This window comes from Culex quinquefasciatus, chromosome 2, assembly GCF_015732765.1.
Source record: "Culex quinquefasciatus strain JHB chromosome 2, VPISU_Cqui_1.0_pri_paternal, whole genome shotgun sequence".
Taxonomy (NCBI): domain Eukaryota; kingdom Metazoa; phylum Arthropoda; class Insecta; order Diptera; family Culicidae; genus Culex; species Culex quinquefasciatus.
The window spans coordinates 92,816,362-92,835,931 of record NC_051862.1 but is presented as its reverse complement, the minus strand read 5'-3'; the positions used below and the strand labels follow the sequence as shown (position 1 = coordinate 92,835,931).

At 35.6% G+C, this 19,570-nt stretch overlaps 1 protein-coding gene across 2 annotated transcripts in view; it reads left to right on the top strand.

Annotated features, from left to right (window-relative positions):
- Nucleotides 1-18,243, top strand: part of LOC6036907 (failed axon connections) — a 97,958-nt gene extending 79,715 nt beyond the window's left edge. Inside the window, exons 2-5 of one of the 2 annotated variants that reach the window (XM_038252180.1) lie at nt 13,133-13,471; nt 13,754-13,900; nt 13,976-14,172; nt 16,766-18,243. In XM_038252180.1, the coding sequence (XP_038108108.1) occupies nt 13,133-13,471; nt 13,754-13,900; nt 13,976-14,172; nt 16,766-16,964 (882 nt within the window). In that variant the 3' untranslated portion in view covers nt 16,965-18,243. The remainder of the gene's footprint in view (nt 1-13,132; nt 13,472-13,753; nt 13,901-13,975; nt 14,173-16,765) is intronic. The other variant, XM_038252181.1, reaches the window with a different exon arrangement.
- Nucleotides 18,244-19,570: the final 1,327 nt, after the last annotated feature.

The window sequence follows — 19,570 nt, the reverse complement described above, 5'->3', positions numbered from 1 at the left end:
CCGGAATTTTCAAGTTTTATGACCCCAGAAAATTTGAGCTTATTTGGTTAAGGTTTAGTTGCTCCAGTTTTGATTTGAAGTTAGAATGGAATTTCAATAAATTAAATTGATTTATTTTTCATTTTTAAACTCTTCTTCTAAAAAGTTTTTCTCGACCCGAAAAAAATATAAACATCTAAGAGATTTCTTAAAGGTTTTGATCCGGGGAACAATCGCAAAGATGTAGTAATTGATACTGAAAAGGTACAGACTAATTTTTTGAGCCAAGAAATTACAAATAAGGAGACGTCAAGTTATTCATAGTGCAAAGATACTCTAGTGCGGAAAATTTAAGTATTTCCGCAAAAAATGTGAGGAGGATGGTGTCAGGATTGATTTGAGCAGTGAAATTTGTTTGTATAAGCAACATCATCGAAAAACACTACATTTCCGCCAAAAGTCAAGTAAATAAATAACTTACCAATCTAAATTGGAACGATTTTTGCAGTGTAAAAAACACTTTAAAAAAAATTGGAGACAGAAACTTGAAAAAAAAATCATATAAAAATATTTAAATATCTGCAACACTGGAATACCACAGCACATATTTTTTTGGGTTTTATTTTTGCAATGATCTGAAAATTTCGCAAAAGTTTAAATTTTTAACATTGAAAATTGAACATCAATAGTTCCCGAGATATCGTCAGTTGAAAATTTCAGGCTAATTAGGTGACACTAAAACAAATTCATTTTCATAGATTCAAATTCTTATTGAGACTGTTCCTAAGAAATAATTGCCGACCTTTAAAAAAAAAAAACTTCATCATCATCCCGGTACGAGAATTGAACTCACGACCTCTGGATTGGAAACCCAGCATGCCGCTAGTCGAAACCCATCCCCTACCGGTCAGTATTCCCAGTGAGCATATTTACTCTTTTAAGGGATCTGACTTTGCCGAGCCAGACAGGAATCGAACCCATCACCTTCCGCTTACAAGGCGAAACCCGTAACCTCACGGCCACGGATGCTTGGCAAACCGGCCGGACCTTCAATGGTCCAGAGAAAAAAATAGCATAAAATAGTTTGTAAATATTAGTTTTTATTCATATTTTCGATATTTTACAAAGAACACATTTTTTCAAAAATTCATATCTCCTAAACCCAGTGTTGGTATTCTCGCGCTCTCGCGAGAAAAAATTCACTCTCTCTCGAGTTCTCGCCGCGAGTCTCGAGCTGCCGAGAGAAACTCACCGATTGCCCGTGCTCTCCTCCGCTCGCGAACGGGCTTTCTCGCGAGCCAGAATTGCCCGTTCGCGAGAAGTTGAACGTGTTAGAAACGAACAAAAAACAACACAGCAATTGTAGTTACACTTCTATACGATCGCCTGGTTCACATTCATAAGCCTGATAAATAAATTGCTAGCTTGGGACGAACGGCTAGCACGAGGAGCTCGCGAGCGACAAGTCGAACGAAAATGCGAGCGCGAGCGAGAAGAGAAAAGTACCACAAGTTCTCTACCTCGCTCGCGAGCGAGAAATGCCATACTTCTTCTCGCTCGAATTCCAACACTGCCTAAACTAGATTTTGCACAATCATCTTTTTGAAAATACTCCAATTTGCTTAATTTTCAATATGGATATTAAAAGACGCAAAGTTTGACACAAAATTGACCCAAACATGTACTTAAATTACCATAATTTTTAATATGGTCAAATGACGTGAAATTCGGTTTTAATTTTCACTGTTTGAGATTTTTTTAGCAAAATCTTATCTAGTGACATCATGTAAACTCAAAGACAATTTCAATCCGTTTTGGCAGCCTTTCAATGGCTTTGACGTAATTGTAAACAAACAGTATGTACACGGAAAAAAGTCAATTCTCGAAATCGTGAATTGTGTTCATGAATTTGAAAACCACGAAGGAATATATTCACGTTTATTAGTGCATATGCACCATACTCATGAATAAATTCCTTCGTTCATGAACACAATTCACGATTTCAAGAATTGACTTTTTCCGTGTACTATTTATTTGAAATTACAACAAAGTCATTGAAAGGCTGCCAAAACGGATTGAAATTGTCTTTGAGTTTACATGATGTCACTACATAAGATTTTACTAAGAAATATCAAACAGTGAAAATTTATACCAAATTTCACGCCATTTGACAACATTAAAAATTATGTTAATTTAAGTACATGTTTGGGCCATTTTTGTGTAATTTTTTTCTGTGTACACGATGTTTTCATTGAACTTAGTGTATTCAAATTATTTAGAATTTCTGATATGCAAATGTAATTCACTCAAATCACAAAACAATGTACACTCTCTTTCATTTAAAATTACCCTCAATTCATAAAAGGTTCACCCAGCCTTTTTAAAAGCCATTCCAGCCAAAAGTGTACACATTATCTCGATCCTCGCGTAATGTCTCAATTTAATTACGGTTAGAAGGGGGTACAAATGAGCAAGTCAATATTGGGCATGGGCCCTCGACCTCCCTCCCTCACTCTTCCTTCTTTTTGGTGAAAATGGGCTCGGCACCAAAGTGCTCGCCAAAAGAAGGGGCGTCGGCAAACAAATGCTGCTCTACAAAAATTCCAACCGGAAAACCATGGCAGGCGGGGGTTGAATTAAGGAAAAATGCTGTTGGGTGGAAATAAAGTGTAATTGTGCGGGGTTGGAAAAGTGTCAGTGGGAATTTAAGTTTTTTAGGTTAATTTTAAAAGTATTTGATAATTGAGAAACAATTTTTTGATTCTGAAAATACTCCGCAAAATTGTTCTTAATTAAAACAAACGGAAAAAGCATTGCTACATTTTAGCAAATTGCGGCTTCCTTTGATTTTCCAAAAACTAGGAGCGGTCGAAAAAAAGCGCGGCAAAACTTTCTTCCGCTCGGAAAAGCGGCGCGCTGTTGCTAGGGGTAACTCACACAAACGAAACTAGGACGAAATCGATAACAGTCGGCAGAGCTATGTGTGTTAGTACGGTCGCCGCCACCAACCCAATACATGCGCAGTAGGCCGCGCCTTCATTGTGGTAGTCACCACACTCCCGGCCTACCTGGATTTTTTTCCAAAACGTGAACCATTTGTTCAGTAAATCGAGAAAACATCAATCAAAGTGTGTTCCCTGTTTGGATTGAATTATAAAACAAATTATCTCTCACTCAAACGGATCCTTCTGTCAGAAAAGTTGTCAAAACTGTCACGTAGGCGTTTGGCAAAAGGGGCGCCCTCACTAACACACCTGCAAACACACAACTTTTGTTCACCCACACAAACACCACCCCAAACTGTCATCAACGCAAAAAACGGGAAATTTTCAGTCCATAAATAGCGGTTTGTATCAGATTTCCGTGGCGCCTTTCCTTGCCGCGCCCTTCCCTGCCCCGCCGGTTTTGACAGTTTGGCGCGGTGATTCCGCGCGCGCCTGTTTGTATGCAATGTCCGAGGAAGGACTTTGAAACGAGAAAGGTGGGTGGCGCAGTAGGCCAGGATCCCTCCTGGACGGGGGATCCTTCGGTAATGGCCGTTTCAGGAGGGAAGGGTTGTAATCGGAGACTTTTCTGGTGCGACTAACGGAAATGGGATGTGTTTGCCTTTTTTGTCGAGCGAGAGCGGGACGGAACAAACATTTACTTTTAAGTTGTTGTTTATTCATCGGATCAACTGTCGGTAATACTTAATGGATATGTCGGAAAAAGTACTGTAAATAAAAACTATTGCATTAACTCTTCACTCCAAACAGTATTGCAGTTTTAACTGTATTGGGGGAGGATTATAATTTTGACCAACACAAGACTTTTATACAGCTGCGTTAATTACAAAATTAAAGCAGTGGCAGCTATAATTTAGCTGTTTAAGAAAAAATCATTGCATTCTTGAATATATAAAATTTCTAAATGATATCGTTGAATATCTGACTAATTCCTATCTCTTTCTGTTTCTTTCCAGGTATTATCACAACCAAACAAATGCATTCTTACAATAATATAAGGCTAAGTATAATAAAGGAGTAAATTTAGCTTGAAACGAATTCAGTTGCATATAAAAGGCCTCGACGTAAAAAAAATTGCATTATTTTTATTTGATAGTACACGCAGAAATATGCTACATATTTTTCCCCATTTGTAGTGGGTTATTGGACGAGCTTTCCGGTAAAAATACTTTCGAGACTGAAAAATCAAGTCGATCCCGCGATTGGTTTCTGAGAATTATGATGTTTAGACCACTTCTCAAAAAAAAGTTTTGATAAATGATTTTTGCATTTTTCGTGGGGCTTCTTGCAACATCTTTGACTATATCCACAAAAATCATGGGCTCGCCATTAATTTTGACTTTTAAATTTAAAAGCTAAAAATCTCATAAAGATGGCAATTTTAGTATATTTTTTCAGAAACCCGTCAAATTTCCTACAAGTTTGTCTTTGACCACTTTTTGATACGATGTAACGACTTCGAGATACAGCAATATTTGAAAACACAAAAATAATTAAATAATATATGCCCTTATCAAATGTCATTTTCGAGTGCATTTGGCTCCATAAACACAACATTGACTATTATAAGTCTAGGATAACATGTTTACAAAGTTTTATTGATATCGGGGAGGCCCAAATCAAATGTGAAATTTTCATGGAAAATTTCCTGTTTTGGTCTGGAATTGCTATATGAATTTAAGAAAATATTTTATTTTTCGTAAACACTTATCAAAACTATAGTCACCAAATTTAATTTTCGTTGAAATAATCGTCAAAGTCTTTTGATTCAATAAAAAATACCCAAATAAGCGGCATACAATACATACAATCTGTTTAAATAACAATCGATTATAAAAGTTTAGGCCTAATTTAGGCATTATTTTTTACATTTTTTTTTCCAATTTTTACAGTATACTCAGGGTTACCAGGACAAAATTAGAAAAAAAATCTGGTAAAATCTGACAGACGAAAATCTAACAATTCTGAATGGTGAAGGGAGGGAAAATATGAAGTAATTCAAAAGTTTGTAGAACTCAGATAGTTTAACTGATTTAATGGTCTCCAATTTGATGAATTTTCGTAATGAAAAAATACATTCTGAATTTTATTTTTTTTAATTAGGCCGTTGCAAATATTTTTCAAAGTTTATGCGGCCCCCCCTTTTCAAAGTTGGCCTGAATAATCAGGGGGCAAAAAAAAATTTTTTTTCGAAAAACTTAAAAATTTTAATGAAAATTAAAGTATAATCAACAGAAAACCAGTTAAAATGTATTTTCCCGCGTTTATAATCATATTTAGCATGTTTGAACTTCTTTCAAAACATTTTAAATTTTCATAAAATAGCAATGTACAGTCCCACGAAAAGTTTTTTTTTGCGAAAAAAAACAATCCGTCAATACCTACCTCGATATTTTTAAAACTAATGATTGAAAAGCAATTGTACGCCTGTATAATGCATTTAAAAACACTTTTTTCATCCAAATGTTTAAACCTTGGCTTGTAATTTCAATTTTTATATTTTTTATTTTTTGCCCCCTCGACTTTGGTCAGAGCCGAGGGACATAAACTTCAAAAAATATTTGCAACGGCCTTAAGTTCGATCATTCATAAGATATTGTTGTTCAATATGGACATAAATAAAAAAAAATCTGTCAATATCTGGTAACCCTGAGTATAAAAATTTGACATCAGGGATACCCCCTGATTCGATTATTTAGGCAAAAAAAGTGACTATGAAAATTTGGAGCGAAATTGGTTGAGGTTTAAGGGTCGCTTTTTATCGTTGAAGTTGATTAAAAATACATCTTTTCATACAAAAACGTCTTCTATAAATCGTTAGGGTTAACTCGGATCGTTTTGCGGTCTTCGACAAAGTTGTTTGTCATAATATTTTACATCCCATACAAACTTCAACGATTAAAAGTGACCTTTAACCCTTAACCGATTTGGCTCAAGGCACAGTTACTTATTTTTACCTAAAGAATTGAGCCCAAGGGTTATCTCTTTCGATTTTCCAAAATTTTAATTTTTTCTTGTCACCCTACTACACATACAATTGTCATCACAATTGAAAAAAAATGATTGCAAAAAATTTAATTTTCCTCAACTGTTATTTGATAAAATCAAAAGACTAAAATATTTATTATCCTTTAACCCTCTAGTGCCCAGTTTTTGGTAATTTTGACGAGCTTCTGTGATTTAGTTTTCATCGCTCATTTTATTTTTTTCAAATTTCTTTTTTTTCTGCTGTAAAATTTCCGTGTAGCTTAGACATTTTTTTTACTTTCTTTATGCTTTTGACCACAGTTTGAAAACAAACATAAAGTTTGATTAAAATATTTTACATTTTTCTTTTTTCGAAGACAAACATGGCCGACTAGGAATTATAGCTTTTACTGCTTTAATGTCTTATGCAGAGAAAAAAACAAGAGAAGTCACATTTCCATATAGCTTGTTTTGGGTCGTAAACCTTCATGCAGTCATAACCATAACTTTTTTTTCAAATCAAAACATTTTTTTTAATTGTTTGAAAATTCATCCGTAGTCTGAACATTTTGTTATAACTTATTTTAATTTTCGATAAAACATCAATCCAAAATCTTTTTTCACATCGGGAGCAGAGCTTTTTCCAGAAAACAAAAAAACATTTTCCACAAAGCTCTCCACCAAATCAAAAGCATTTACGTTGTCTTCTCCATCAATCAGCCCCGGTTTGGTGCATTAGAACGCCTTTCGCTATGCAACCGCTTAAACCGCGCTACATGCTAGTAGTTGATGATACCCATAGCTCACCGGGACGGGCCTTGTGTTGTAAAACTGGTCGTCATCCACTTGAAACCGCGCCCGGCGCGACTCGTCCGAAGAGCCCATCAACAACAACCCTCGACAATAATGCCCTCTTGCACTAATAACGTGAAAAGCGAGAGAACGGGTCAAGGGGTAGGGTGATGTGGGGGTACCTCCACTGTAGACTACACCTCCCTTCCCCTACAAGTTTTCAGTCCATCAAGCGGATTGTTCCTGTGTTGTAGTGCAGACACATTGTTCATTGGGGTAGACCCGGCATTATGTAGTGCACTGGTACTAATCGACGGCGCTCACGAACACATCGTTGTTGAGTTCCGACGTCGGGCAGGAAAAAAGAGTCCCGGGCCGGCATTTCCTTCTAGTTGTTCTTCTTCGTTACGAGGCGACTGACTTCCGTTTCCCGGCACCAATACAAAGTCACCGCTCTCTCTTTGGTTGAGAATCTCCCTCTCTCTTCTGAATCGACTTCCCTTCGAAAGAGTAAGTCTCTCAACCACACCCCTGTAAACCGATCGTCATCGCAGGAAAAAGAAAGAGTCTCCATCAACAACGCAGACTCCCACCCCTCACAGTCATCGTCATCATTAGCGTCGGTGGAGTGAGGACCAACTTCATCTTCCCATCCCAGGGAGTGCGACCCATGACCAACAAGCAGCAGCAGCAGCCGTGGTCCAAAATGTAGGGCATCCGAGTAACGACAAACACGCGCGCCGTTTGCCGCGACGTCTGCCTTTATCGATCCAGAAGAGCTTTTTTTTTTCTTCCTAAATCCGAGTCCTGGTGCGTAGTGCTTCTGCTGTACCACCTTCTTAGGCCGGAGTAGTAGAGGGCGGAAAATAAGGCTCATGGCTTCATGGTTCATTTGAGCACAAACTTTTTTTTTTTTTGGGGGGGTTGGACCCCGGAAATGAGCTCCTTGGACCGTATCGCATGGACACAAGCTGTTGGATGGACAGCATGACTTCGAGATAAGGCCAGGATATTGGAAGCTAATCGAAATTGATGAACAACTAAATTGAACCAAACAAAATTTGATTGGCAGTTTGGGAAGATGGTTTAAATATAATTTAAATTGCAAGCAAAAGCTGCTGAGGGAAGATTCATCGAGAGACGATACCCATATTGAACATAGTTAGTTCAATCAAATCCCTCTCATACTGTAATAATTACATGAATTTATGTAATTATGTGGTAATTTTACCTATAATTTTGATATAAAAAATATAAAAATACAGCAATTCACCACGAAAACAGCATGATTCGAAAAAAAGTTCTCCGATCGGGCTCAAAATTTTTCTGGGGGTTCCTTGGCCAAAATAATTAGACCCGTATTTTTTTGTTTGGCCATTAGGGTGACCTACGCCGTGTTAGGGTGGTCCGAAAAATTGCCATTTTCGTAATTTTTCGCAAAAGCCACTTTTTTCAAAAAACCATATCTCAATCCGATTTTAGCTGTCTTTGGGAAAAATAGTAAGAAGTTTCAAAAATCTAGCTTAACATTTGAAAAGGTCGTATGAATGCTTAAAATGCTGTTGAAGGTCTCGGTACCAAAGAGCCTATGTCTGAAAATATTTTTATCTGATTCTTCGGAAAATTTTACATAACATATCAAAAAATGGTGATGTTATGTTTTTAATTTTCTGAGTTACGATTTAAAAAAAAAATAAAAAAAACTGGGTTTTTCGACGCGTCACGCGCAAAAATGGAAGAAAGACGAAAACGGCAAAAAATCGACTTTTTTCGCTAAAACTGCGATAACTTGAAAATTTCAGCGATGACCTATACATGTCGGTACCAAAATTTTCGTAATTGAAATACGCAACTTTTTTATTTATTTAAAACTGCATAATCAAACGTTATAAGATGTATTATAGTTTAGAATCGAATCAACAAATTTTTCAATGAAAATTCAGTTTTTTTTGGCCGTAATTTTGTTTTTTTTTTCATTGAGCAGTTTTCTACGATTTTGCAATTTTTAAATTTTGATTTAGATGAAAGTTTGTCCATCCCTATTTCAAATGAAATCATTCTGTATCATTCGTTTTTCCATAAAATTTTGGAGCTTGTCATACGAACTGGGTATGTAAATGTATGAAACTCTGTGTCTTGAGAAGGGATTTTTTGATCGATTTGGTGTCTTCGGTAAAGTTGTACTTTTCGAAAAAAAATAAGAACACGTAAAAAATCGTTTTTTAATTATTTTTTATAACTTGAAGTTGAGTTCTCATAACAAGTTTTTTTTATTTTTCAATTCAATTCAATTCATTTTATTTACCGAAATAACAATTTTACAACTTGTGTGAATGGCTGATTCATAGAGATTTGGTGTTCCTTGCAACTATTTCCTTTTCATTAACCGCTTGGTAACAGAAGGTTCTTCAAATGCAATTAAACACAAACTAGGGAAATTTTGGCCAAAAAACCTAGTGAGATCGAAGTTTTTTTTTAATTTCAGAGATATTTTGATATGTTTCAAAGTAATAAAACGACATCTTTAGCGTGAGCATGAGCATGAGCATGAGAGACCACCCATGGTTGCCCTTCTCCGTTGCTGAACAGGACCGTAATATTCTATCAATACAACCGGTCATATGCTTCAACGATCTAATGGTGTTTCCCTTATCAACAGCATGTATGAATGCGCTGAATAGATAAAACATCAAGATCATTAAAACTAGATCTGAAGCAAATAGGTAACAGTCATTGGCCACCAACGGCGCCCGCCATGTCAGTTTGTAGATCTCGGGGGATTGGGAAGGGAATGTTAGTTAGCACAGGTTGCTACCAAAGGTGGGTTCTATACGATATCCACACCCCCACGTGTGCCGGAAAAACTACTTCTACTTGGGATTTTGTTAGTGGGAAAGGGTAATGGCCAGGATTCATCATAGAGGATGATGATGCGACCCAATAATCAATAAATTTTGTTTAATAGTGTGATGGATTATGAATTCTCAGGGCAAACAGTCGGATGATGCGGATGAGACTATTCCCGGTTATTTGGTGTTGATTTAGAATAAATGATTCAATCTTAGACAGCCGACTGTGGAAAGATAAAACCAAATAATATTCTAAAAAGCGAAAACGCGAAACCGCCCGGATAGAAAAACAAACACAATCGGGAGGGGGGGGGGGGGGCAACAAAGACGGAAACGGCAACGAAAATCTTGCGTGATGACCGCGACGTGCACCGTTCAACTTCACGAACGCAACTCTTAATATAGTATTAATTCGACCGCGATTCTCCAGAAATTCTCCGTCGGCGTGCCTTCCGATCAACGGTGATATAGGAAGGGCTTGAAATTCCGATCAACGGTGAGCTTCCGATCAACGGTGATGTATAAGGGCTTGAAATGATTTTATATCATTAGCCTTAAAAAATATTCGACGGCGTGCCTTCCAATCATCGATGATATAGAAAGGACTTAATCCAGCAATACGACTTGCTAGTCTCAAAAAATAGGTACGTTTTAATAGAAAACTATAAAAAGAGAACAACACAAAAAAACTCATCGGCCAACGAACGCGAGTGAGGAAAACAATGAAAAAAAGAAGAAGGTAAAAAAACAGAACTGCGCGTCCCGAAAAGCACCACACTACTGATGCCAATATTTAATTATAATGGCCAATCACCCCATGCACTCGAACAGCGACACAAGAGAGGAAAATAACACGAAAAAACAAGACTGCGCGTCCATACAGGCACCGCACTCAATAAAACGACATCTTTAGCGTGATGATCCAAACTCTGGTTTAAATGATATGCATATCTGGAAAAAAAATGTTTTTTGGATAATATCGAAAAAATGGACAAAAGAATGACTAAAAATCATGTTTTAAAGAAAAATCAAATTTGCTATCGAAAAGTACTTAATTTTTTTTTCTCTTCTGATACCGTTCTCTACTTTTGAGTATTTATTTTCGATTTATTTTCGTTTTTTGCATTTTAAAAATACTTCATGGAAGAAAAACACCTCCGAAAAAATATTTTTGAAAAGCTAAGAAAATTTTCTACAATTTTCTTGCTGAATTGAAATTTGAACTAAACAATCAGTTTCTAAGAAACAAACTCACAAAGAATTCGTATCGAGGAAAACTAGTGTCATTTAATTAGCCTGTAATTTCCAACTGAAGATATCTTGGAAATTATGGATCAGATTTTCAATGTCGTAATTGAAACTTTTGTGGATTTTTCTGATCTTTTCCATAAAAAGTTTAGGAACAAAATAATACATTTCAAATTTCAAACCCAACTTTCTAAATTTTTAAGGAAAATTATCACAAAATGCTTATAACATAATAACAGTTGTGCTATTACCAAAAAAAAATGCTAAATTTCGATGAATTCATAAAAATATTTCTTTTCTAAAGTTTTATGCCTTTTCCGATCTTTGATCTAAAATTTGTTAAAAGTTAAAAGTTCCATTTTCGATGAAAATTTAAAAAAAAACCTTCAATAGTTCACCATCAATTGTACAAGATTTTTTTCAAAATTTCAATATAAGCAAGAATTATTTTTGATAAATTTTCGAAGGGAAGATAAATTTGCATTGGTCTAATCTATTAAATTTAAATTATTAAAAAAATCAAAAACTAAACCCTTCGGAAAAGCTGTAGAAAATTTTTTTCTCAAAAAATCAATTTCCCAAAATAAATATTTTTTATTTTTTGTAATTTTCTGATATGATTTAGAGGTAAAAAACTGCTTCTGTTTTTAATTTACCGTTTGATATTTTCCGATCGTAGATTAAAATTATTAAATTTTCACAAATTGTATGATAAATAAGGCCTTTTTGAAAAAAATCAAATAGGACGTAGTAAATTACATTTTAGGTCCTTGAAACGTGATTCTTTTTTAATTGAATATTGATTTATCCTTCCTTCTTGGTTCCTTTTTAATTGAAAAAAAGTTGAGCAGAATTCAAATCTTCTGAAAATAGGTGTCACCCCTGATCAAATCAGGACATTTCAAACATGGCAATGCATTGTTTTCAAATGAATCTAAAAATTTGACTTTTAAACAAATTGGTTGAAAAATAAAGGTTTTAATGTTATTGAAACAATTAAATTAAACAAGTATGCTTGCAAATATGGAGTTTAGATTTTATTAAGTGATGACATTAAATATAAAACCTGTTTTTTTAAATATTCCAGTCACATTTTTCAAAATAAATACGTGTATGAATGTGATTTGTGTGTTTGAAAGAAAAGTTTGAAAAATGTTGTAAATCTCGATAACATTTGACTTGCCATTTTACTATTTAAAATTAAGGTGTCCTTTAAATGTCACGAACTACTTATTCAAAATTATTTAAAACAGATAATCCACCCGCGTGCAACCCGTGGCACAATAATCCCAACACGAAGCCTTCCCAGAACCATTTGGGCCTTTCAAATATTAACTCAAATCCCAAATCCTCAGCTCAAGGATTTCCCAGAGTTTTTTTTTCTTTCGCAATTTTCTTCGATTTCGGGCGCCTCTTTTCACCTCATTTTATGGGTGTCCATTAGGGTGCCCAGAATATGGGACTTTTTCTCAAAACCTCGCTCCACAAGCTGATTTTTGTTCCATGAGCTATTTTAGGACTCTGGGCCAAATATGAGCAAAATTGGTCAACATTTACCCATTGATACTCGAAGGGGAAGTTTGTATGGGAAAAATTGAAAAAATGTATGGAAAACTCAACTTTCTTACGGTTTCATCTGCATGGTGCGCTACTTCCATTCAAATATTCCCAAAAGTGAGATTCTTATTGAAAATTTAATGCTCTACAACTTTGTAGAACATACCAAAGCTGTAAAACTTGATCCTGAAAAGTTATTAGCGATTTAAAAAAGTCATTTTTGTATGAAAAACATTTTTTTCACCAACTTTAGGCTCGGGTATCAATGGGTTAATCTCAACCAATTTCGCTCAAAATTGACACAGATGCTTAAAATAACCCAAAAAACCGTTTTCCGCTTGTGGAGCAGGGGGTCATTTTTTCTGGGCACCCTAGTGTCCATGAGTGTGTGTTTTCTTGTACCCAAAATATCCTTTGCAGGTGCGATGCGTGCTGAATAAATTATGCTCGTCGTGGTGTAATAAGATAATCCGAGGCTCGAGAGTTGGATTTGCTGTTTTAGAAATCTGAATAAATATGTAACGTGAATCTCTCTAAAGAAAGGATGCTAACTTGATTCGGAACAAAGAAGAGGAGCTTGTTTGGTACATTTGCATCATTGAAGCTTATGGGTGGCACGTGTGCTATGTAGCACTCTGGCGGTCGGTTTTGTAACTGATTGGCATTCTCACCACTAGGAGCGCTGCTGTTTTCCAGGAGATATACTAACTATTGTTCTCTTCTCCGTCTTTTCAGAACATTGACCACAAGCTGAAGCTGCGCTCCAAGAAGGGACAGCTGCCGTTCGTTGAGGTGAACGGAGAGGAGATCGCCGACTCGACCATCATCATCAAGGAGCTCGGCCAGCGCTACGAGAAGGATCTGGACGCGGCCTTGACCCAGGAGCAGCGCAACATTGCCCACGCGATGATCTCGATGCTGGAGAACCACCTGAACTGGGTGCTGCTGTTCTGGCGCAGCAAGAACCCCGAGCACATGATCAAGGGCTACAAGGTGAACCTGCAGCACGCCCTCGGAAGCCGTCTGCCGAACGCGCTGCTCAACTTCTTCTTCAAGTTCCAGTACGGACGCAAGGTAACTTGAGCGTTTTGAATTGTACTTTTTTTGTTCTGTTCTCAATTCTTTCTTTGGTTCTTTGTACACGAGGCAATCCGGACTATCCCACAAATTCTCTGTATGCATGATGTTTTTCTAAAAAAAAAATCACCCAAATTTCATCACACACAAGCCTCCTCCTGGTCCACAAACGATACAGAGTACAAACCAAAACCAAGAACTGCATGAACTTATCGCTCTCTTTCTGTAGTGTGCACCCGTTTTTAATCCACCACCGTGTCCACCCTCTAACAAAACAAGTATTTACAGGGCAGCAAAAAGGTGAAGGCCCAGGGTCTCGGCGTCCACAAGCCCGAGGAGATTGAGGAGTTTGGCAAGCAGGACCTGAAGGTGCTTTCCGAGCTGCTGGCCGATAAGCCGTTCTTCTTCGGCGATGAGCCCACCATTGTAAGTCACACCCATCTAACTATCTCAGAACAATCCGACTGACCACAGTCATCTTTTTTCTTCCCCAAACAATAGCTGGACTGCGTGGCGTTCTCCGTGCTGGCCCAGATCCACTTCATCTCGGACGAGGTCAAGTACACGCTGAAGGAGTTCATGCAGGAGAACTGCCCGAACCTGGTGGGGCACGTGTCCCGGATCAAGGAGCGCTGCTTCCCCGACTGGGACGACATCTGCACCAAGCTGGACCTGAACGCGCACCTGCCGAAGCCGGAGTGAGTATACTTTTTGCGATTTTTTACGACTAGCTATCGAATGTGAGAAATTTTGAGCTTGATTCAGTCAAGAATTGAACAAAATACCTTGATTATATCACTTGCCTAGGGGCGAATCCTAGTAATTTACTTTTGCTTAAACATTGTGTCGTTACTTTTAATTAAATTATCCTTCTGCTAGAATTCAAAAACAAACAAAAATCAATTCAAAGAACTTTAAACAGTTTAGAGTAAATGTTTATTCTCAGCAGTCTAAGCGGTGTTGTTTGAAAAATACTCGATAATATGGGGTTTTCCTTGAAATTTGCTTTAACCATGTACTTCAACTCTAAGAGCAGCTTGTTGTGAACATTTCTGTATGTTTTGATCATTTCGAGAGTTATTCCTTTTCTTTTTACAAACATATTTACAAAATATTTCCAAAGCCTATTTTAAACATGCGAAAAGTCTTTATGTATCACGCAAATTGTATTCTTGGCTGATAGGTGCTGACAGTTCATGGCATTTGTGACGAACTTTTAAACTTGTCCACACAAAAAGTTGTATTTTTAGAAAAAAAAATCATTGCATCACTTGCTCGCTTAGATCAGTGATTATAATAGGTAAAAAAGTCAAATGACTGGATGTCGCTGAAATTTCGATAGTTTTTGCTGATAAATTACTTGTTTCGGGATATTTTTCCAAGTCAATAGCTTGAACGTGTTCCAAAGAAGATATTGTAGGAAGTTGAGAACAGTTTGTATGAAAGCACTGTAAAAACGTAGTCAGAATGTGTTCAACAAACAAACAAATTCAACAAAATAAAAATAATTTCTTGATGTAATTTTTTTTCTAGATTAATGTTTTGTTGTAGATTGATTTTTTAAGCAAACCAATTTTGAAACCTCATTTATTTAAAAAATAAAATATAGTAAAATTTGGAATATGATAATTTTGTATTTCGCTGATTAGAAAAAAGGAGACATTTACAAATTTAACTATCCCCTTTTAACTCTGACAGGAATTGATGCGAAAAGGACGATAAAATAATTACACATCTCTGTTTTCATCGAATCAATAAAATAAATAAAAATAAATAAATAAATTAAAATTAAAATTCAAAATAATTGATTTTTTTTTTCATTTCATGTAGAACATAAAATCTGGAATTAAAAACAGTAGAATGGTTTTAGGACTCATTTATATACAGTGTTATCCCGTTTTTAGCAGACGAAGGTCAATTTTTTGATTGTATATCATTGTGTGAAGATTTAGGCTGAGTTTCGATCAACAATTTAGATCAACAATCAACAATCAAGTTAGTCTCATTCATCAGTCATTTTTTACGAGAGGAAATAAATATTCGTGTTGCCAAAAAGGGTATGGCACTGTAATAAGAAAAAATAAACGTTTTAAAAATTTAATGAATTTTTTTTCCATTTATTTACTTTCGACTAATTAAAAGTTGAAAATAAACTTTGTAATATGTATTTTTACTAGTTTACAAGCGATTGTACAATTTTTTTTAAATCACTCGAAAAATGAACTTATAAACATAAACATTTATTGTGACTCACAATTTGTGACCTTATCAAAATTTTTGAAAACTTCTATCAAATGTTGACAGTTTTAAGACTATAAAAACGAAAAAAAATGCAAAAAAACATATTAGGAAAATTTTGAACACGGAGAAACAAAAAACAGCAAATTTCAAATGGCAATAAAGAGCAAATTATTCAATCATTATTTTTTATTAGAAAAAACAATGTTTTAGTTCTTCGTAAAACATTATTCTAATGCTTAAAATGTCGAAATTGTTAGCATTTGAGAAAACTTTTGAAAAGTTTATTGTAGTTTTTAATGGAAATCATTTTTTTATAAGATTATATCTAAAATTAATATATTAAGCATGGAATGCTTTGTTAAAAACAACAGTATTAACAACTGCAAAAATTACTTGAAAAACCAAAATTAAATTAAATTGATATTTTTAAAATTATGAATCTTTTTGCATTCTGATCCTCGGTCCTAACCTGGTCGTAGATCCTAAAAAGACCTAATAAAAAAAAGTTATGAATAAAAAAAAATCTTTTTGCATTTTCTATGATTTTATTTTTATTTTTTGTTTCTTAAATATTTTGTTTATTTGACCACATAACATTTTTAAACATTAGAAAATGTTTTTTTTCTTTTTTTTATTATACTTGTACGATTTCAGAAAATGATATGTTTGTGAAATTTTGTTATTAATTCTTCTTTATTAAACTTCAAACATTTAAATACATAGTATTGCGCAAATGGCACTAGCATTTGGATAATGGTTGGCGTAAGACTGTAAGCAAGAGCCAAGAGATCAACTCTCTTTTCTATAGAGTAAAAGAAAGCTGGTGCAGAGCAAAGAAAACGAGAGGCATATGAGGAAAAGAGAGTTGCTCTTTTGCTCACTTTCTAAGATTTCATCCCTCTCGTACAACCTTCTAAGAAGAGGATACGCTCTATGCAAGTGATGTGACCAATTAAGATTTTGTCTTGCTGTTTTATTCTAATTTGAAAGAGGATAACTTTTTTTTAAATAACCTGCTAACAATTTGTCTCTTTTTTTTCCTCCCGCCAGGCCGGAAACCAAGGAAAACAAGGAGGGCGCCGACACGGAGAAGACCGCCGAGCAGGACAAGAACGAGTCGGAGAAGGAGCTCGAGAAGGACAACGCGACCGAGAAGACGGAGAAGAAGGAGGGCGCGGACGCGGACAACAAGCCGGAAAAGGCGGCGGTGGAAGAAAACAAAGAGAAAGAGGAAGCTGCCGCTAAATAAGTTGGAGGATTAAATTTATGTGTCTAATTTACATTATTTTTTTTTTGAATTTGGTTTTTATTTTCTCCGCAAAAAAAACAAACAAACACACACCGATAAACAGACTCTCTCTCCCCCTATGTTAGTAATGACAGCAGCAACAACAACAATAACAGCTATTTGCGAGAAAGTTTTAGTTGGTTTTCTTCCGAGTTAGCAACACACACACACACCCTCACAAATGTTTCGGTTCATAATGAGAGAGAGAGCGAGAGTGGGTAAGAGAAAGAGCGTTGCGAACGGGATGAGAGCGAGAGCGAGAGAGAGAGCGAGAGCATCGCGTGAGCGAGCGAGAGATTAGATAGAAAGAGAGCATTTTTTTCGTGCAAAGTTAGTGGCTTCCCTTTAAGCACACAGATAAAGAAAAAACACTCAAATTTGACGACAATTTTCGTGACAACAAAAAAAACTACTTTTTGATCTGTTTTCTGTTATTTTTTAAGTTGAGGCAGAGATTGGAGAAAGAGAGAGCGAGGGGAGAAATGTGAGAGCGAGAGATTGGATCCACCAGGAGTGAAGAGCAGAGAGTGCGCGAAGAGTTCGAATGAGAGAATATTGTTCATTGCTAGAGAAATTGATACGAGCCAGGACAGGACAGGAGGGAATTTCAAATTTACTTTTAGTGCTAGGACATCAGTAAAATACTCAAAAATAATGAAAATCACAACATCGCGAGTCTGGCGAGAGGGTTTCCCGATCAGTGTGACGCCGTTTGTCGTCACAGGAAAAGGGAGCTCGATCGCCGACGGAAAAGATCAGTTTTGTTCGTTCTGCACTTTTTTTAAAGTAATGCTATCTTTTTGTAGTAATACAATTCTGAAGAACGCCCGCGTGTAATAATGGTTTATTATTACATTTATATATTTTATATATTATATTTTCGTATATATTTATAGTATTTTATATCAATTTTATGTATAGTACAGTCTCTACTTCTCTTTATATTAGTTTAAGGGTAATACAAAAGAACAAGAAGAAGATCGATTATTTCCAAATTTGTGTTTTGTACAAAATTTTGCCAAGTGAACGAGTTTCCCATTACTTCTCAGAACGTTTTTATTCTTCAGATTGAAGCTAAAGAGTAAAAACCAGGCAGAGGGAAATTATCATTCAGAGAGAGAAAAGTATAGCGTTTTCTTTTTTGTTTGTTTGGATCTGTAAGTGTAAACACGTTAAGAAACGACAAGAGCAAGTAAAACGAAACGGTTGCAATTCACGTATAGAGCAAATAATGCAAAAACGCCCCCGAATCAACAACTTACTCTTCGTTCTATTCGACCTCTCTTCGGAACACAAAACACGTTCTTCATCAAAGTCAATAGGCAAAAACCCAACAAACACACACACTACTTTCTAAGGTCCTATTCCTTCGTTTTCACGCGAAAAAAGATAAGAAAAATCATACAGTAATGAAAGAGTCTAGAAAATAAGCGAACAATCTCTCCATTTCACAAAACTCACAAAAAAAACGAAAAATCCACGCGCCACATTCAAGAAAGAAAAAAACAAAATTTAAGAAAAAAATCCAACAGCCAACGGAAAGTTTCGTTTAATTAGGTTTAAAAACTCTGCATAATAAAGAAAATAAAACAGTGATAATAAAAACAAAAAAAAACGAAACTGGAGTTGCACTTTTTTCGCGTTGAACAACACACAGAACGCGCGAACGCAAAGATCACCCCCGAGTGAGGAGGTCCGACGAAAGGTTTCTTTCAAATGTAACGAAACACTGCCAAATCGCGAATCAAACTACCCTCCGGAAGGTTCGTCCGTTGTGGGAAGAAAAGGTGCGGAAGGCTCTTTCAACTCTGCTCTCTGCTTGTCGTTTTTGGTTTTTCGTTTCGTTTCGTTTCGTTTGGTTTCTTCTCGTTTTTGGTTGACTGTTTTTGAAAATGGTAAGTTTATTTTATAAGTTTAACAAATCTCAACATTTATTTTTCCGATTTTCAGCAAAGCTCAATTTTAAATCGTTTGTTATTAGGCTGCATTTGCAATCATGAAAAAGTTATCAAAAAGCGATACTTGCATTGCTATATCCAATTTTCCTATTTTACCTTGTGTAGCATAAAAAAAAATGGCTTCTAAAAAGAAGCAGTTTTTATTCAGAAGGTAGCAAGGAAGGTAGAGTTGATTTGAAAATCAGTTTTGAAATTCTCAATACTGACATATGGCCAGCAATGCATAAAAAATGATTGACAAATTGAGAAATAAGCTTTGAATGTTGAAAACTTTCTGTAACGTTGAAGACTTTCTTGAAATTCAACCTGATTTTTCATTTAATAAACTTGAAAAAGTTTCAAAAAATTCTTTGAGCCAACTGTCAAATCATGGGATTTTAAGCTACGATGTTTGAGACGAAAAACTTTTCATTATAAAACTCAAAAATGAATATTTCGAAAACCTCGTGCTGAAGTTTGAAACTTTTTGAATCTATTGCAGTTCTCCCTAAAGATCAAAAATAATTGTTATTTCCAAATTTTTGATGATATAAAGTTTTTCATTTGAAAAATTGTTGGAAAGACAATTGTCATAAATATATGACGAATTAAATAAAAATAAGTTTCCTA